The 19,861-nt window shown below is 36.3% G+C and overlaps 2 protein-coding genes across 3 annotated transcripts in view; one reads left to right on the top strand and one right to left on the bottom strand.

Annotated features, from left to right (window-relative positions):
• Window positions 1–1,765, bottom strand: part of LOC136025194 (transmembrane protein 237-like) — a 33,235-nt gene extending 31,470 nt beyond the window's left edge. Inside the window, exon 1 of the mRNA XM_065700992.1 lies at window positions 1,094–1,765. Coding sequence (XP_065557064.1) covers window positions 1,094–1,765 — 672 coding nt within the window. The remainder of the gene's footprint in view (window positions 1–1,093) is intronic.
• A 63-nt stretch (window positions 1,766–1,828) lies between these two features.
• The window catches only part of LOC136025195 (very long chain fatty acid elongase 4-like), a 55,240-nt gene continuing 37,207 nt past the window's right edge, over window positions 1,829–19,861 (top strand). The window contains exons 1-3 of one of the 2 annotated variants that reach the window (XM_065700995.1): window positions 1,829–1,959; window positions 11,700–11,830; window positions 17,352–17,520. In XM_065700995.1, coding sequence (XP_065557067.1) covers window positions 17,457–17,520 — 64 coding nt within the window. In that variant the 5' untranslated portion in view covers window positions 1,829–1,959; window positions 11,700–11,830; window positions 17,352–17,456. The remainder of the gene's footprint in view (window positions 1,960–11,699; window positions 11,831–17,351; window positions 17,521–19,861) is intronic. The other variant, XM_065700993.1, reaches the window with a different exon arrangement.

Genomic DNA, 19,861 nt, shown 5'->3' with positions numbered 1-19,861 from the left:
CAACTTTGAATAATACTTTCCAAGGTACAGATTCGTAAGGAATAAAACACAGTTGATACTTATTGTCTTATGGTTGAAAATACTTATATGGTTGAAAATAGTGCATGTAAGATATCAAATGAATAAGAATGACCACAAATCACAAAAGGGCTATTGCCCTCTTTTAATCTTTTAGCGGAGAAAACATCATTTGTTCTTTACTGAAAATTAAATTTGTTATTTCAAGTATTAATAACTGATGTTTCAGATCGATTTCTTTGGCTATCAACTTTCAATACTTTCCAAGGGACAGATTCATAAGGGATAAAAACAGTTGATACTTATTGTCGCACACATTACTAAGCTAAATTTCTTGCAAAAAAAACAGCATTAAATGTTTTTATAAGACGTCATAAAATATTTTTCTTCTCTTAGTACTGTAGCTTCTCTTAAGTACCTTCTGAAGGGGAGAGCTCTTATATTTATACCTTAATATACATTCCAAAGAAAAGGGCCACTGGTAGCCGAAAATAAACCCTAGGGACAAATCTATTCGTGGCTTGGTATCTTTTTCGTCAATACAGAAAGCACTGATAAACCTTAACTGTTATATTTTAATATTACCTTAGAAATAAAAAAAAAAAATTCTTTTCCAAAATATTTTTTTGTCTCTCTTTCCGATGAATAGAAATCTGAGAATGAAATTGGCTCTGATTCCAAAAATAAAAATACAAATTATGCTGATGCATATAACCCAAAAATATAACTGTGAAAGTGGGTCAGGGGAATGTTGCGCGCAACTGTTCGTTTCTAAAATTTGGAGACTTTACTGTGATATCTCACGTTGTTTTTAAAATGTTCTGAAAGTACAATAACAGCACAGTTTGTTATGAAATTTACTGTAGAATAGTTACAAGCCCATCTTCTGCTTGCTTTAATTTTAAATCATACTGTAAAGTTTGTTCTTTTAATTATGCTAAACTATTCGTGGGTCTTATTTTAGAACTCTATTTATCAACTAATAGTTAATGTGCATAAAACGCATTCTAATTTCTGCATTTCCAATTGGTTTCAGTAATAATTCCCTTGGTTTATGATAAAACTATTATCTTACCACAACTACTTCCCATAGACATATCCCAGCAAGCAGACCTTGGATAACTCGACAAAATTTTAAGAAGAATTTGTAACATTGATGTGATGTTGAGACTCTTCTTTTTATATATGCAATGCGATCTGCCACATCGTCACTGTATTCAGGTTCAAAGAAGGATTTAAAATAGTGACTCAAATCTCCATTCATTTCTTGTTTTGTAGCGTCATATTTAAGTGAAGAATCGTTAAAATGCTTCAGCTCAATCGTTGACACTTTTCCTTCATCACGCCTTCGTCTTTTCTTTTTTCTTGGTTTTCCTCGATCGTTTTCGTCATAACCGTCATTATCATATGCCTTTTTTCTTTCTTCACCATAAATTGTATCTCTTTTTTTGTCTCTTTTACTTTTGTCTTTCCTGCGATCAGGGGAAGAATATTCTTTGTCTTCATCATTCTTTCTTTTGCTTTTTTTGTACCTTCTCTCTTCTCTTTCACTTTCTATTTCACTTACTTCGTCTTCACTATCGTGTCTGTTTTTTCTTTGCCGCCGCCTTTCACGTGAGCTAATCTTATTAGAATCTTCTTCAGCATATCCCATTTTTAAGTTACAGTTTGAAAGCTCTATTACCTTAGTGGAAAGGTCACTAGTCAATTCTGCAGATATGCTAGAAAGATTAAGAGCAACTAACATTCAGTGTTACATCAATATAACATATAATAAACAAATAAGTTACCATAGCAATGCGAGGCAATGAGAACTATTTCTACGATTGGATCAAGTCCTTTTTATGGCTACGGAATAATCAACGTTTTTATTGAAGAAACTGAAGAACATTTTCAACTTAAAGATAGGCAATTCTAGAGCATAACTAAAGTCAGGATAAAGTAAGTCAGGGTTATTTTTCCTGCTGGTATGTTGCGTCTAAGGATAAACTTCTAGATAAGAGAAAATTTGGTAAAATTCTAGTTAATTGACTTCTTGCTATCTCAGAAAGGGTTTAGGTTAGGAAAATGAAACTTTCAGGGATGAATCTACTGACTAAAATATGTCCCAGGAAGGTATTTTGAAGCAACTACCTCCACTCCATGTCCCTCTAGAGGGCCCTGACCTTTGATGATCTTTAAAAATATTAGTGTTATAAAAGTGAAACCCTGCAAAATAGATCTTCTGCTTAATTGAAGTACAACAAAATTGTTTTCAGCTTCATAACTTTGCTCAATTCCATTTTATAAGGTTTTAAAGATATGCAAATGCATTTCCTAAATTTTGAAAAAAAAATATTGATATGGCTCAAAATTCTACTTGAATAACAGGAATTGCATTTTCAGAACTAAAGGCAGAGGAAAAGCAACTAATAACTGAAAATTAAGGTAAAATGTTGTTTTGCCAAAATTTAAATAGGTATAGACCTGTCATGTAGGCATATTTCAGGGCCCTCTAGAGGGAGAAGGAGTAGAGGTGTGTACTTTAAAATACCTTCCCGAGACAAACTCTAGCCTGTAGACCCATCCCTGAAAGCTTCATTTTCCTAACCTAAACCCTTTCTCAGATAGCAAGAAGTCAATTAACTAGAATTTTTCCAAAAATTTTTACCATTTTTTGGATTAGCCTAGTTGTAGCCTACTATGGCAATGAATACAGGGCCTAAGTTTTGCTATGCCCTTTGGTATCCTAGGCTATGTGTTTTAGAGGTCATATCTCTTATATTTACATGTTTTTATGAATTAGCCTACAAAGAGAAAAAATAAAAGCAAACTATCAGTATGCAACTATGACAAGGTAGCAATTCCTGTTCTTTGAGTAGAGTTGTTAGCAATATCAATATATTTTCTCTCAGTTCAGAAAATATATTTTGAGATTTTAGAAACCTTCTAAATTTATTAAGCAAATTTTGAAGCTGAAAACATTTTTCTTGTACTAAGTTTAAGCAGGACTGGGATAGATCTAACTTCATTAGGGCATAGGATCTATCAGATCATATGTACTTGCACATACTCATGTGTAAGATTTAGTAAAAAAAAAAAAAAAAAAAAAAAAAGGAAATGAGACTGCTACAGCATCAAAACTTCATTTTGTTGGCTTTAAAGCAAAATTACAAACCTGAATATTTCACTTTAGCTCTTCAGAACATATTTCTGATTTCTCAGACTGTTTTATCTTGTTCAATAATGTCCTTTTGATTTCTAGCAACCAGGGTTTAAAGCAAAATTTTTGGCAAACAATTGAAATTAAGAAAATATGTTCAAGAACATGGCTTTCAATAGAGACATAGGTGAATTTAGGTTGACCTCTTTTTAGAATAATCTATTAAAGTGAGATAAATGAAGATTCATTTCACCCACTGTGATTAATCCCTGTACAATTCTTAGTTCTAATAATACAGATGAACCAGAACCAGGAAAGGCAAGGAGACTTGCTTCCAGTATTGCTTTGAAAAAAGTAAGGCTATTAATCAATAGGCTAGTTATTATACTTTGTTTATAAGTTATTGTTTTTAATTGTTTTATTTTAGTATTTCTGCTGATTAAGATCACTACACATGTGGCCAAAATTTCTAGTATTTTTGTAAAATATTACTGTCTATTAAAAGGATTTATGCCTACCTGAAATTTTATGTATTATTATGGAAAGAAAGTGTAGTCTTTATAATTATCTATGCCAAATTCCCCCACAGCATCATCACCTCTGATTCTTACATCTATATCTCCCCTCCTATAATCATGGAAAATGTCCTCAAAAGGATGAAGAAGCTTGGTGAAAACAAGACCACTAGGCCATATAAAAAATAAGCTTAAGATAGCCAAAACCTATAGTAAAAAAAAAAATGAAATTTCAGAAATAGGTCTGCAGCACAAGCAAGGCCCAAATATCAGGACAAATAAAATCATTACCAGATGTAAGAAAACAAACTCAAAAACAGTTCTATGAATAGGCATACTTATAGAGGGATTATTTCAAGGAAGGTCAAAATCTAATTTTCAGAAGATATTAAGAAATACTGTTACTTTTGGGAGGATTAGGTATCTAATTTGTCTTTCAGAGAAAATCAAAAAATTTGGGGACAAAGAAACACTGCTGCTCACCAGCACTAGCCAAACTTGAAAACCAATGGATATCCTCATCATTACTTGAATGTCTGCTTGTGGATCTGTCTCCCAGAACTGTGTTTAAGGGGCTAAAGAGTTGCATGTGGACTGAGATCCAAACTTTGCTGACCACACACATCTAAATGAATAAGGCTTTCAGAGATGTTCAAAATTTGTGATGATGGGATTTTTGTTGTCTTGGTAAGCACCATAGCTAGGTAAATGAAAGTTTTTGAAATGGGTCTAAAGCCTAAATCATATGAAGAGAAAGTCTTGAGAAGTATCTACCTCTAACTGAGCCCTCCAACGGGCATTGACCTTAGTTTGGCAAACTGAATGATGTAGGCTAATAGTGAAACTTTTTGCACCAAATATAATGCACAAAGGACACACAAAGTTTGTGCCTCATGTCTTTTTAAACCCTGAATATATAAGGTTTAAAGGAATTTCTGAAAAATAGAAAAACATGTCTACGATTAAAAAAAAAAAAAATTATAGCAGAAAATCCTAATCAAATCAATTGAATGATCTTTTCAAAACCTAGAGTCAAAGAAAAGTCAAATAAAACTAAAATTAAGGGAAATGTGGTACTTTCTAAGGTTAGGACTGGTATTGCTTTGTTAGATATGTCTTCTATGATATTTCCTAAGCTTCAGAAACAGGGAAGGAGTAAAGATATGAGCTTAAAAAAACCTTCCTTTGATACAATTTAGTCTGAATTTCCTTCCTGAAAGTTGAATTCTTCTAATTCAACTAGTTTCTAGGATAGGAAAAGAACCCCTCATCTAATAGTCTGCCATGTAAACAGCTGCTTTCCAGATAAGCTTTATTTGTTATTTTATAAAAGGTAGCAGACAGGAGAATAAAACTTTTAGGAATTAGCTCAAATATCAAACCCTGAATAACCCTGAAAGTTCCATCTGTTTAACTCTTTTAAACTACAAAAAAAGTTGATGAGAAAAGCAATTGTTTACCTTATATGATGAAAGATATCAGAGGCAACACTACAGCATTGTCTATAGTAAAGGCCATAAGTCTCCAATGTTTTATTTTTTATTCTCTTTTCTTTCCAGAGGCACTTTATATCAAAGGAATGGTCATATAAGCTTTGGAGGGAGGCTCATTTGATTGGAAATTGGAAGTTCTAGTGCTCTCTTTAAGAATCAAAAGTGATCAGAGGACAACTAGCACCTTGCCCATGCCTTTTCCCCCTAATGCATCCAATAAAAATTTTGAGATAGCCATTTTGTTAAAAGTAGTTGATGTGTCAGAAAGCAAAAATTCCAGGGTTGACACAACCCCCATGAGGCAGGCTTTGTAAGGTATGCCCTGAGGGCATTTATGGTTCTTATTTGAAGGGTCAGATAACAAAAACTTCAGGGTCAACACAACCCCCCAGAGCCCCAGGGCATATGGTTTAAGCTATGCCCTGGGAGCATATAAGTTTTTATGTAAAGGGTGTTTTTGTTGATTTCAGAGTTGACTTGTTTTATTGGAAATGGACAGTTCTAGCTATTTTTCTTTAGTCAAAAGTTATATGAGGATACCTACCACACACCCTCTTTTCCCCAAATGCATCCAATGAAAATTTTGAGATAGCCAGTTTGTTTGAAAGAGTCCAATGATCAGATAACAAAAACCAGGGTAAATATACCCCCTTCCCAGAGCCTGGGCAAGGGTTGTAACTTATGCCCTGGGGGCATATAGAGTTTTTATGGAAGAGATGGTCACATAGACTTTGAAGGGGATTTAAATGATTTGAAATTGAAACTTCTAATTCCCTTTTTAAGAGCCAAAAGTGATTCAGTGGCAACTAGCCCCTCCCTCTACCCTCTTTTCTCCAAATATGTTCAATTGAATTTTTTTTATGTAGCAATTTTATCAAAAGTAGACCAAATATCATGTAATGAAAACTCAAGGGATAACACAGCCCCCCAGAACCCAAGGGGAAGTGTTGTAAATTATACCCCATGGGCATATAAGGTTTTTATGGAAGATATTGTCATGTAAACCTTGGAGGGAATTATCCAATTATAAATCTGAATTTCTAGCATCCTTATTAAGAGTCAAGAGTGATCAGAGGGCAACTAACCCCCCCCCCCCCACCCTTCCAGTACCCTATTCTATTAAATGAATCTAATCAGTTTTATATAAACATTTTGTTCAAAATAGTTTAAGGATCAAATGACAAAAACTTTGGGGTCAAAACCCCTCTCCCCCCCCCCCCTGCTGAGAGCCTGGAGACAAGTGTTGTAAGTTATGCCCCAGGGTCATGTAAAGTTTTACATAATGGGTGGTCATCTAAACTTCAGATTGGAAATTGAAAGTTCTAGTTACCTTTTAAAGAATCATCAAAAGTGATCAGAGGGCATCTCCCCCCAAACCCTTTTTTACCCAAATGCACCCAATCAAAATTTTAGATAACCATTAACTTTAATATATTCTAACAATCGAGCGTTAGAACAAAGAGCGTGTCCCAGGCCAACACAAACTTAGGCCTGATCAAAAGAACAGTTACCAGCAGATCCCCACTAGTTTTCCTGAAACTTTACAAGGCACTAGTCAGACCCGTTTTGGATTTTGGCATGTGCGCTGCCTTCCCAACATACAAAGGAGATGTCAGGCTAATTGAGGGAGTCCAGAGGAGAGCAACCAAGGCCATCACAAACCTTGGAGACAAACCTTATCAAGATCGTTTACGGGCTCTCAACCTCCCTACCCTCGTGTACAGGCGCAACCGTAGCGATATGATGATGACCCGCAAATTGCTGAACTCATCATATGCCAAGATCCTGCCCATCCACCCAGGCCCCCCACAGTGCACCAGAGGACACTCAAAGAAGCTGTTCAAGCAGTCAGTCAGAACCAGGGCCAGAAAAAGTTTCTTCACCAACAGAGTCGTCAACCCCTGGAATGAACTGTGTGAAGCAACAGTCTCAGACCCCACCCCCGAAGCATTCAAGAAGGCACTGGATAAAGAGTGGGCCACGAAAGACTGGAAGTATGAGTGGGACATTCCGTCCTGCTCATACCTGCTATGAGACATCACCGACTCAACTCAGGAGCATTCAACAGATCTACAGATCTTAATTTGCTCTGAAGTGCAAATTAAGGTAATTAATTAATTAAGGTAATCAGATGACAAACTACTCAGATTTAATATACGTGTGGGGAAAGATTGTAACTTATGTCCAGGGGGGTGGCATATAAGGTTTTTATGGAAGAGGTGGTTATATAAACTGTGGTGGGACTCAAATGATTAGAAACTGAAAGTTCTAATTCTCTTTTTTCAAAGGCAATGATATAATGTTACCTATATGCTATATACACTATATACTATATAACACTATATACTAAGTATAAATTAGCCTATCCTGATCCCCAGCCAATCTACTGTGGAGTTGCAAAAGAAAAATTTTTAGACCATCTACTTTTTTTGGCTATGATAAATGAGTTGGCAAATGATAAGTCAGATCGTTTTAAGTTTGTTGATGATTTATCTGTACTGGAGCTGGGCGAAAAGAGTGTTTCAAGCAAGGCAGACAGAGTAATGAGGGCAAAATGATTGTCAATTATGAACAACCACTCATATTAACTTTGTCTTTTCTGAGGGACAACTTATTCCCTGCTTTACAGAATGTTCAGGTTGCAGCATCATGAATATCAAACTCTTGGGAAGGTATCTAACACATGACCTGAGGTGGGAAAAACAGACACAGAAGATGATCAAATGGGCAAACTTGGATATTCTTTCTTTAAAACTCCTTGCTCAGTATGGTGTCCCAACCCCCTACCTATTGCGTATTTTTCTTACATTTGTTAGACCACTGGTAGGGTATGCTTGTCTTATTTGGCATTATGGCTTGACTTCAGACCAGAAGGACTACCTGGTAAGGATCCAATACTGAGTTCTTCTGGCAGTTTCTAAATCTCCCAAAGTCTCTTATTGCTCCCCTTTAAAAAGATTTTCTCTTTCAACTCTTTTGAAACTCCATGATGAATTGTGTTTTAAATTTGGTTTTGCCATTTTGGTTAATCCATGGCTTCTTGAAATCCTCCCCCCTCCCCTGATCATTGCCCTTCGCGCCAACGGCTCCTGCAATAAGTAGCTCAATGGTACCAACAATTCAGCCAGTACCAGCACAGCATTTGCATTATGCAAGTAGTTATGTTCTCTTGTTCATCAAGATTTTTAATACTAGACTCGCTTGTCAACAATTGTACATAGTTGTTTGCTTTAGTTCATTATTCTTTTTATTTGTTTTGTTTTTTAAAGTTTTTTCTTTAATAGTTGGATGTTTCAGTATCCTAGGTTTTAGTTTGACTCTGTGATATTTTGAATCAATGTATGAATAAGTATAACATTGGCTGTGACTGTGATTTTATATGTTTAGGGCTGTGTATTTTATTATGACAAGAACTGCTGCTGATCGACATGACTGTGTAAGGTGTTTGATAATGAAACCATTTAACGTTTTAGTAAAGGCCATACGGATTCAATGTTTTATTAAATTTTTTTCCAGGGGCACTTCATATGGAAAGGGTGATTGTATAGACTTTGTAGGGTGCTCATTTGATTGTAAATTTGGAGTTCTAGTGCCCTTTTTCAGAGTCAAAACTGATAAGAGGGCATCTACCCCCCTCCACGCCCGTTTTTCCCAAAATGCATCTGGTATAAGTTTTTGGATAGCCACTTTTTTAGAAATAGTTCAAAGATCAGATAGCAAAACTTCAAGGTTGGCACAACTCCCCAGAGTCATAGGGCAGGTGTTGTAAGTTATGCCTTGTGGACATATATGGTTCCTATGGAAGGTGTGCTTGTATAAACTTTAGAGTGGGCTCATTTCATTGGTAATGGACACATCTAGTTCACATTTTAATAGTCAGAATATATTAGAGGGCAACTAGCCCGCCCCGAAACGCCCTTATTTTCCCAAACCCATCTGATAAAATTTCTGAGATAGCCATTTTGTTAAAAATTAGTCCAAATTTCAGATAACAAAAACTCCAAGTTTGACGCAACCCCCTAGAGCCTGGGGGCAGGCATTGTAAGTAATGCCTTGTGGGCATATATGGTCCTTTTGGAAGTCATGTTTGTATAAGCTTTAGAGGGGATTCATTTCATAGAAAATGGAAACACCTACTTCAGTTTTGCATAGTCAGAAGATATCGGACGGTAACTAGTGCCCCTCCCCCATGCCCTTGTTTTTGCAAAGCCTTCCAATAAAGTTTTGAGATAGCTATCTTGTTAAAATTTATAGATAAGTATTTTGTCAAAATTAGTCCAAACATCAGATAACAAAAACTCCTGTTTTGACAAAACCCCCAAGAGCATGGAGGCAGGTGTTGTTAGTTATGCCATGTGGGCATATATGGTCCTTATGGAAGTCTTGTTCGTAAAAACTTTAGAATGGGCTCATTTCATAGGAAATGGACACATCTAGTTTACATTTTAACAGTAAGAAGATATCAAGGGGCAACTAGCGCCACCCTCCACACGCCCATTTTTTTTCAACCCATCTGATAAAAATTTTGAGATAGCCATTTTGGAAAAAAACATCAGATTTCAAAAACTCCAGGGTTGACACACACCCTCAGAGCCTGGGACAGGGTTGTAAGTTCTGTCCTGTGGTCATATATGGTTCTTATGGAAGTGATGTTTGCATAAACTTTAGAGAGGGTTCAATTCATAGAAAAATTGAAAGTTCTTTTTCACTTTTCAAGAGTCAAAAGAGATCAAAGAGCCACTAGCCCCTCCCCCGTGCTCTTTTTTCCCCAAACCCATCCAGTAAAAAATTTCAGATAACCATTTTGTAAAAAAAAGTTCAAAGATCAGATAACAAAAAGGCAGGCATTGTAAGTTATGCCCTGGGAGCATATATGGTTTTTACTGAAGAGGTGCTCATATCAACTTCAGAGGGGGCTCATTTCATAGAAAATAGAAAGTTTTAGTTGACTTTTTAGAGTCAAAACAGATCGGAGGGAAAATAGCCCCCCCCCTCACACGCCCCTTTTCCCCAAATCCAGCCGATAAAAAATTTGAGATACCAATTGGTTAAAATTTGTTAAAACATCAAATAATAAAAACTCCAGGGTTGACACTTCCCCTGGGAGCCTGTCAGCAGGCATTGTAAGTTATGCTCTTGGGGCTTATTGGGTTTGTATGGAAGGGATGGTTGTATGAACTTCAGACAGGACTCACTTAATTGGAAATTGAAAGCCCTAGTTCCCTTTTTAAGAGTTGAGAGTGCAACTAGCCCCCACTGCCCCTGGTGTCCTCTTTCCCCCAAATATATCCGTTCGAATTTTATATAGAGCCTTTTTTGTTGAAAATTGACCAAAGATCACATAAAAAATGGCCAGGGTATTTTTTTTCAATGGTTCATCACATAATGAAAACACAGCTCACCAGAACATGGGAGCAAAAGTTGTAAGTTATGTCCTGGAACATATATGGTTTTTATGGAAGGAGTGGTTGCATAAACTTTGGAAGGGGCTCATTCGATTGGGAATTCCCAAGAAGATGTGGGAGGGGGAACAAGCCCCCCTTTCTCGCCCTCTTCTCGCCAAATGCGTCCAATCAAAATTTTGAGATTCCTATGATGTCCAAAATAATCCCAAGGTGAATTAATTTAAATAATTATGCCTTAGGGGTTGACAAAACCTTCCTCTGCCTCAAGGGCATGGACTGTAAGTTATGCATGCTGTCCATTGTTCATATATAAGGTTTTTATTGATGGAGTAATCATATAGCAATTCAATTTAAATTGTAAGTTCTAGCTCCATTTCTAAAAGTCAAGCATAATCACACGGTAAGCAACCCCCTGCCCCACACCTAAATGCTTCCTTTCTAAATGCTTTATGGTACAAGGGCTGTAAGTTATGCAAGTTGCTTATTGTTACTTTGATACTTTGTTTTCCTTGATACCTTGTTTACTTTGATGCTTTGTTTACTTTTGTACTTTGATATTGTTATTTTGATAGGCAACTAGTTTAATACTTTAATGAAAGTGTGATGTTTAAAAAAATTGATATCGCAATAAGGAATTTTTAAAAAATTTGAAACTTGTTTTAATCAAAAACGAACCAAAATTAATTAAAAAACTTTCCAAAAAAGAAGTTTATCAAAGAAATGTAAAGGTCATATCAAAAGATCAGTAGATACAAATACCAGTTAAAATTCAAACTCAAAACGATCAGAAATTATTATTAAAGGATAAATGAAACCCAAAATGAACAGAAATTGAATGAACAATCATAGCAAAAAATTTACAATAAGTACTGATATAAATGAATAAATAAATCTTACAACAAGTAAAAATTATGAAGTGATGAACTTTCAGTGGTTAATACCATTATACATCAAATATTCAGTTTAATTTTATTAGTTATTTCCAAGACTGTTCAAGACAAATATATTTTCAGTACAAACAAGAGTTTGGATTCTGTCCCCTTCCTTAACTGTAAAAATCTAAAGCCTACTGCGTCGTTGGCGCTTCACTGAAAACGAATTATATTACAGATATTTTCTTTTCCAGGTATTACAGCATTGAAAATAAAAATCCAGTGAAATAATATCTTGAACTGATGATCTTCCAACAGTTGACATCATTATATATCGAATATTCAGTTTGATTTTATTTGTGCTTTCCAAGACTGTTCAAGGTAGGTAGGTAATTTTATTCAAAAACAATACTATAAGCTTTCATTTGTCAGCTAAAAAAAAAATAGGCCACAATGGCCTGTAAGCATAGCCGACATCTAATATGATCTATTTTTTAAAAACATTTCACAGATCATCAAAAAAAAAATAAGGTACATAAACTACAAAAACAGAAAATAAAACAAAAACTGATGATCATTTTAACAAAATGGGGGAGGGAATACCCTTCTCTTGGTCTAAAATACTCAGCATTGCTAATTGTTCAGAAGATGGGCCTTGAGGCAACGTTTCAGCTGAGGCAGACTTTCTGATTCCTTAACTTGCTGTGGGAATGGATTCCAGACAGTCGATCCCATGTATATGATGACATGGGCTGACTGGGAAGTATTCCAAAACTCATGAACAATACTATTTGAATTTCGGGTGGCATAATCATGAAAAGAAGAACCTAAGTTAAAAAAATTCATTAAAATTATCAGGCCCTAAATTATGTAGACACTTATATTCTAAATTACCAATCTGCATGTCTCTGATTTTTCATTCCAAAATATCAAACTTCTTATATATAGATACAGTGCTAGCGCTTCCACGATCATAATTTCCTGAAATTCTAATTGCCTTATTCTGTTGCACTTTAACTCACATATAATTAGACTGAAAGTTATAGCCCAGATTAAACAACCACAATTTGTATATGGCGCAGCAGCATTCCAACTCCTCTGACACTTCGCAGGAAACTAGGTCACTGTGTGCCTTCCAGCTCAGTTTGAAATCAAGATGAAAACCAAAGTAACGCGTTTATCAGATTTGTTTCAAAGAAACACCATTTATTTAATATCTGAAGGTAATTCATGGGGCTCACCATTCCTCCTAAAAACCATGTAATTTGTTTTTGAGGCTTCACAGCAAGTTCACTGAGTGTAACAAACGTATGAAGTCCCTTATAAAGCACTGTTTGCTTGGTCTCTCAAGTCCGGCAACGATTTGGCAATAACAGTTATAGCAGTGCTGTTAAATAACCAGTTAAAACCACCAGTTAAATATTATGTTAATTAATATGTTAAATAACCAGTTTGTCAAAAAACATTAAATAACCAGGGATAAAAAATCTCACACTATCTACATAAATGAAAAATAAAATAGGACCTAGGACAGAACCTTGTGGTACTCTGCAATTCAGTGGGTAAACCTGTGAAACTTTATAGTGGTTAAACCTGTGAAACTTTATTATTTATTGGAACTTTTACACTTCTACCTCACACATACGACTCAAACCAACTCAAACACTTATTTCTGATAACTACCTACGACAATGTATCCAACAAAATTCCAAAATCAACAGTATTGAAAGATTTCTTAAAATCAGTAAAAATTGTCATGCAAAACTAATTATTTTACAGAGCACTATTTACTTGATCAATTAAATTTAAAGCGGCATGCGCAGTTGAATGTCTTTTTTTCTAAAACCAAATTGAGTTTCAGACAGAAATTCGCAATTCGTTAGATGCTCATATAGTCTTTTGTGCACTATTTTTCCATATATTTGAAATGAGGGGTAGTATTGATATAGGTCTCCAATTTGAAAGGTCATCTAGAGTCCCAGACTTTGGAAGCGGGATGACTTTGGCCTTCTTCAGCGAATGGGGAATTTGACCCTCTGTCATTGGCGGATTTATCAAAAATACTGGTAGCCTACTGTAAGAATATTTGAAAGCACTGATTTTAGAGTTCGTAGATTGAGGCCATCGATCCCAGCACTGTTTGATTTTATTGAAGAAACAATCTTCTTTATTTCTTCAGAATCGCAGGGTTCGAATTTCATGTCGAAATCTTGACCTCTAGGTCTCCGAAAGTAGACTCTTCTGTCAGCAGCTCCTTGTTCTCTGCTGCTTCACTCTGAGCAGTTTCATCAATCATCGAAAAATGGTGAGCCAACAAACCCCATACTCTGTCAAGATCTCGAACTATTTCGCCACCAACATTGAGGCTATACTTTTTTGGAGCAGGACTACCTCTGATCACTTCATAAATAATTTTCAAAGTGGCTTTAGGGTTTGATGCAGTTTTCTTAAATTCTTCGCCATAAATGTCATTTTCTTTCGTCTAGTAGAGTTACCTAGTTTACGTTGATCCTTAAACTGTGCGTAACTAAACTCATTTGGTTAATTGATGTGTGGTGCATACAAAGTATTCCTTGCATAAATCATTCGCAGAAGCTCATCGTCAACCCCGATTTTCTCGCTGCTTTCTTTCTTATTTTCATACTTTTCAGTGGGCATGTCGAGTCTTAAAGACCTAGTCGCGTGGTGTTCAACTTTTCAAAAGCCGAAGATGAGTTACTCTCCCAATTTACCGCACCTAGCTCTTCTGAAAACTTTTTAATGCTCGCTGGTTTTAGATCTCGGATCTGTGTATTACGCTTCAGTACTTGTAATGTTTATGTGAAGTTTTTATTTAGCTAGAACTGGTAGGTGATAAGAGATAGGAGAAATTATAACGTCTGCGCATGTAGTTGCTACTTGATGTGACAGAACAAATATGTTGTCAATTAAGGTCGCACAATGCTCGGTGATCCTCGTAGGAAGTGTGACCACAGAGTATAGATAGTGAGATGACATAAAATTAAAAAAAAAAAAAATCAAGATTCAAACCAGCTAGTATTTTCAAATCATAATCAAAATCATACATTATCATAAATTTCGAACCTGAATTTCTTTACTTTCAGCATTAAACCATCAAAGCCAGCTATAAAACGATCAAACATAGCAGTTGGTGGTCTATAAATAATTCAAAATAAAAAACTATTTTCTTCAAATCCAACTTCAGCAGAAAACTTTCAAACTCACTGTCTACCCAAACCTCAAGATCATCACGCACCTTGTACTGTACAGAGTCCCTTACTAGAAACGCCAGGCTGCCTCTGCTCATTCATGAACGGTTTTTCGATTCTAAACAATACCCTGAAAAACTATAGAACGTGAGAAGACTTTCCTCACCCAAAAACGTTTCACATAAAGTAAGCAACTGAATAGAATCATTTTCACATATAAACTGAAGAATGTCATGATAAGATGACGTAATCTGGCAGTTCCATGCGCACAAAAGGCACTCATTTATTCTTTTATTAATATCTGCAGATCCGTTAATATACGTGCTAATACGACCGAGCCAAAAAACTTAAAGTAGACTGCTCTGCCACAAGCATAGATAATAAATATTTGTCAATATCAAATGGGCATTGTTCATTTTGTTTAAGCCGCAAACGTAGTAGATCAGTACCCGTTAAAACGAAAAATAGTAGATATCAGCGTACCAATCGGACAATAAAAATCAAACGCAAAAAAAAAATCCGAAAAAAACTAATAAAATCACGCGCAATCAACAAGTGACCTGATTGTGCGAACGGAAGGTTCGATTGGCCTTTTCACAAGGATATCACTATGGTCTGTACAAACATGCTTTGCACCAAATTTGTCTCCGCCATGTTCAAAATGTATCTTCGGTGCTTTGTTGAAGCCTCAGTGATGTATACACCGGTATGCGCTAATTTTGCTTTTCTTTGAAGACTCTTTGGACAATATCTTTGCTCTGAAACTTCACCATTATGGGAGCTACTTTACCAGAACCATCAGCACTGATCATGTTCTGCCGGAAGCGAAATACGCTTTTAATATGCCTATCCGTTATATTACTAACACCTAACTTCTGTTTTACCAAATCAATCACAGTGGTATTCAAGTTTACACCCAGCTGTTGTATCATACAATGGATTACGAGACTACTAAGCAGAATTTCTTAGTCGTAATCGTCAAGTCTCATCTCTATGCGATTAACGCGCTCCTCAAGATTTTTAATCTGTGTTTTTAGGGTTGTTAGTGATTTTTCAAGCTTTTCAAATTTAGGATTATGAAGCGCCAATAACGCAGTTGGTTTTATACTTTTACGGTGAGAGAATGAGGCAATACCATAACTCTTGTTTGTAGTGACTTTGTTCGTTTTGAGCTTGATTTGCATATTCAATTTAAGTTCCACTCGTTTTAAGATTTATTTATTCATTTTATATTAGCACCTATTGTTTGTTTGTTTGCTATGAGGTATTACAAAGTTCTAATGAGTCTTAAACTACATATGGAGGGGGTGTTGGCGTCCATTGTCAGGACTCCAAAGAAATCTACCAGCAAGTCATCTATCCATGCTGGAACATCATTGACGGCCTAAAAAAGAGTAACAATTGTTGTTCACCTGAAACACATATGGTTTAAAGCTGTAAAAATAATTTATATTAGGCTGAAAAAGAATATTAATCTAAGGATTACGATCCTGAAATCCCCCTCCTTTCAACCGCAAAACGCTAAGTTTTCAACACTAGAATGCAGGTTATTAAAAGATACATCTTGGTTTTAGTGTGAAATGGTTTTGTTAGCCTGAAAAGAATAAACATAGGTAAAAAGAATGATACATTTTGCACTGCCAATAAATATCAAAGAATTTTACTTGCAATAGGATACACAGTTCCATCTTGCATATGGAACAGCAGATTCATTGCCATGGGGCTGGGGTGGCCCAAAAGAGGCGGCAAATCCATCTTCCCCTTGCACAGGTTGCACAAGTCTTGATGCCCCTACAACTTCACTGCCATGGGGCTTGGGAGCCGATGGGGTAGCATTCTCACTGCTTTCCACGAGAGTCAATGGACCGCAGATGGATCAGGTCTTCGCATGTCCTTGTCCTTTTGGGGGATATGAGCATTTGTCAGAATTTTTCTTAAAAAAAACAAAATTTTAGTTTTTCATGAATGAAAAGAATACATCTTATTTTCAACAAGTATTCTGTTCGCCATTAAATTTGCCGCTAATAAATCACTCCATCCTCCCCCATATCCCTCGGACCTGCTTACTATCCCCCTTCTTTATCATTGTCAGAAACCTTTCGTCAAACCTATATCTGCTCTCCAGCTTAAATTGTCAGCTTTATATGCAAGTATTTAAACTTAGAAGTAGTTTTTACGCCCCACGAGGATAAAAGAATCACTTTTCAAAGAATGATATAGAAAAACGCTTTAAAAATTTGTTAAAAAAGTCATTATTGATTATCAAAAAGGGCCCTAGCCCTTTCACTTTCCGTTCGAATGAGTCCTTTTGAATTTTTTATGAAAACTTTCTATATGAACTGCCCTGGTCTAAAAAAAAAAAATACTAATACAGTGGGCCTACATTGCTCTTTAATTAGGCAACGCTATTGCACGCCTATGGTAATTATTTTCTATAAGTTATGCTGTAAGGTCAAAAAGTACATTTGTTTTTCTATATAGTCGGAGAAAAAATATTGGGAGTATTAAACAGTTTTAAACAGTATTAATCTTGTTATTTATTTTATTTATAGTCTGCTCTAATATCAATATGATGTAATGAGATAGAGAACTTGAATTTGCTATGTTGAATAGCTTGTTTTTCTACGTTAAAATGTTCGTCAAGAGTTGTTGGAGTTAAAATTTCTTATCTCATTGCAATAAGCTCTATTTTTTAAGGTATCCAGATCTGAAGTAGAATATTGCTTATAGACTTGTTCAAACAGTCTTCGGAAGCTGCATGATTTTCAAGCACTTGAAAAGGTTAAAGAATCCTGAATTAATATGTCTCTGCTACAATACTGTAAAAAATTGTCGGACTTCTACTCTTGGAGCATGAGTATAGCAGGTAGACATATCATTTTTACCTTTTTTATGCCAGTGTCTTTTGTTAGTTTCTTGCGGATTGATTTTAAACTTTTCTTTCTATACCAATTTTTAATTTCTTTGAAAATATGATGCACAAAATAACATAATTTACAAAGCTTTTTACCTTTTAATATCTATTATTGGAGAACTTTATATTTGAATCTTGTTGAAGAAAAATATATTTAAGATGTCCAGCTCTCTTTTGTTGCTCGAAGGCCAACAACACTCTTTATGGCACTTGGTATTTACCAAGTGACATATAGCGATCGCGATCTCTGTTGGTCTGTCTGTCTGTCAGTCCTGCTTTTGCTAGTTTGGGCACTTCCAGATAAGCTAGGACGATGAAAGTTGGCAGTCATATCAGGGACCAGACCAGATTAAATTAGAAATAGTCGCTTCCCCGATTTAACTGTCCGGGGGGAGCGGAGGGGCGGTTAATTCGGAACAATTAGAAAAAATTAGGTATTTTTAACTTACGAACGGGTGACCGTATCTTTATTACATTTGATATTTAGAAAGATCTCGTGCTTCAGAGCTCTTATTTTAAATCCCGAACGGATCTGGTGACATTAGGGGAAATCTTGGAAAACGCCTAGAGTGGAGAGATCGGGATGAAACTTGGTGGGAAGAACAAGCACAAGTCCTAGATACGTCATTGACATAATCGGAACGGATCTGCTCTCTTTGGGGGAGTGTGGAGGGACTTATTTTGGTTAATTCGGAAAAGTAGAAAAAATGAGGTATTTTTAACTTATGAACAGGTGATTGGATCTTAATGAAATTTGATATTTAGAAGGACCTCGTAACTCAGAGCTCTTATTCTAAATCCTGACCGGGTCCGGTGACATTGGGGGGAGTTGGAGGGGGGAACCTGAAATCTTGGGAAACGTATAAAACTTGGCGGGAAAAATAAGTACAAGTCCTAGATACGTGATTGACATATCCAGACCGGATTTGCTCTCTTTGGGGGAGTTGGGGGGAGGGGTTAACTCGGAAAAATTAGAAAAAATGAGGTATTTTTAACTTACGAATGGTTGACCGTATCTTTATGAAGTGTGATGTTTAGAAGGATCTCGTGCTTCAGAGCTCTTATTTTAAATCTTGACCGGATCTGGTGACATTGGGGGAAATCTTGGAAAACGCTTAGAGTGGAGACATTGGGATGAAACTTGGTGGTGAGAACAAGCACAAGTCCTAGATACGTGATTGACATAAATGGAACGGATCTGCTCTCTTTGGGGGAGCTTGGAGGGGGTTATTTCGGTTAATTCCAAAAAATTAGATAAAATGAGGTATTTTTAACTTACGAACAGGTGATGGGATCTTAATGAAATTTAATATTTAGAAGGAACTCGCTACTCAGAGCTCTTATTTTAAATCCATATCGCGTCCGGTGGTATTGGGGGGAGTTGGAGGGAAAACCTGAAATCTTGGAAAACGCTTAGAGAGGAGGCATCGGGATGAAACCTGGGTGGTAAAAATAAGCACAAGTCATAGATACGTATTTGACATAACCAGACCGGATTTGCGTTCTTTGGGGGAGTTGGGGGGGATTCGGAAAAATTAGAACAAATGAGGTATTTTTAACTTACGAATGGGTGATTGGATCTTAATGAAATCTGGTATTTAGAAAGGACCTCATGTCTCAGAGCTCTTATTTAAATCCCGACCATATCCGGTGATACTGGGGGGAGTTTGAGGGGAAAATGGGAAAATCTTTGAAAACGGTGGGAGTGGAGAGATCGGGATGAAACTTGGTGGAAAGAATAAGCATAAGTCCTAGATACGTGATTTACATAACCGGACTGGATCCGCTCTCTTTGCGGGGGAGGGGGGTGGATGGCTGTTAAGTCGAAAAAATTAGAAAAGTTGAGGTATTTTTAACTTACGAACAGGTTACCGGATCTTAATGAAATTTGATAATAGAAGGAACTAATATCTCAGAGCTCTTATTTTAAATCCCGGCCAGATCTAGTGACATTGTGGGGAGTTTGACGGGGAAACCGGAAATTTTGGAAAACGCTTAGAGTGCAAACATCGGGATGAAACTTGGTGGGAAGAATAAGCACATGTCTTAGATACGTCATTGACGGAACCGGACTGGATCCGCTCTCTTTGAGGGAGTTTGGGGGGGGGGGGTGGAGGGTTCTTACTTACTTGTACTTGTGGCGGGAATCAGGCGTTTCCACTTCGCCTGGCATCGATGATCTTGGAGACGTTCTTGGACCGTGTTGTTCAAACTTCTGCCAGCTGCTCTGCAAAAACGAGCCACTGAGTGGACCATCTGTGACCGAACTTTCTGAAACCCCCGATAGGTTCAA

The sequence above is a fragment of the Artemia franciscana genome, chromosome 3, assembly GCF_032884065.1.
Source record: "Artemia franciscana chromosome 3, ASM3288406v1, whole genome shotgun sequence".
NCBI lineage: Eukaryota > Metazoa > Arthropoda > Branchiopoda > Anostraca > Artemiidae > Artemia > Artemia franciscana.
The sequence above is the reverse complement of the archived record's forward strand: the minus strand, read 5'-3'. Positions and strand labels throughout refer to the sequence as shown.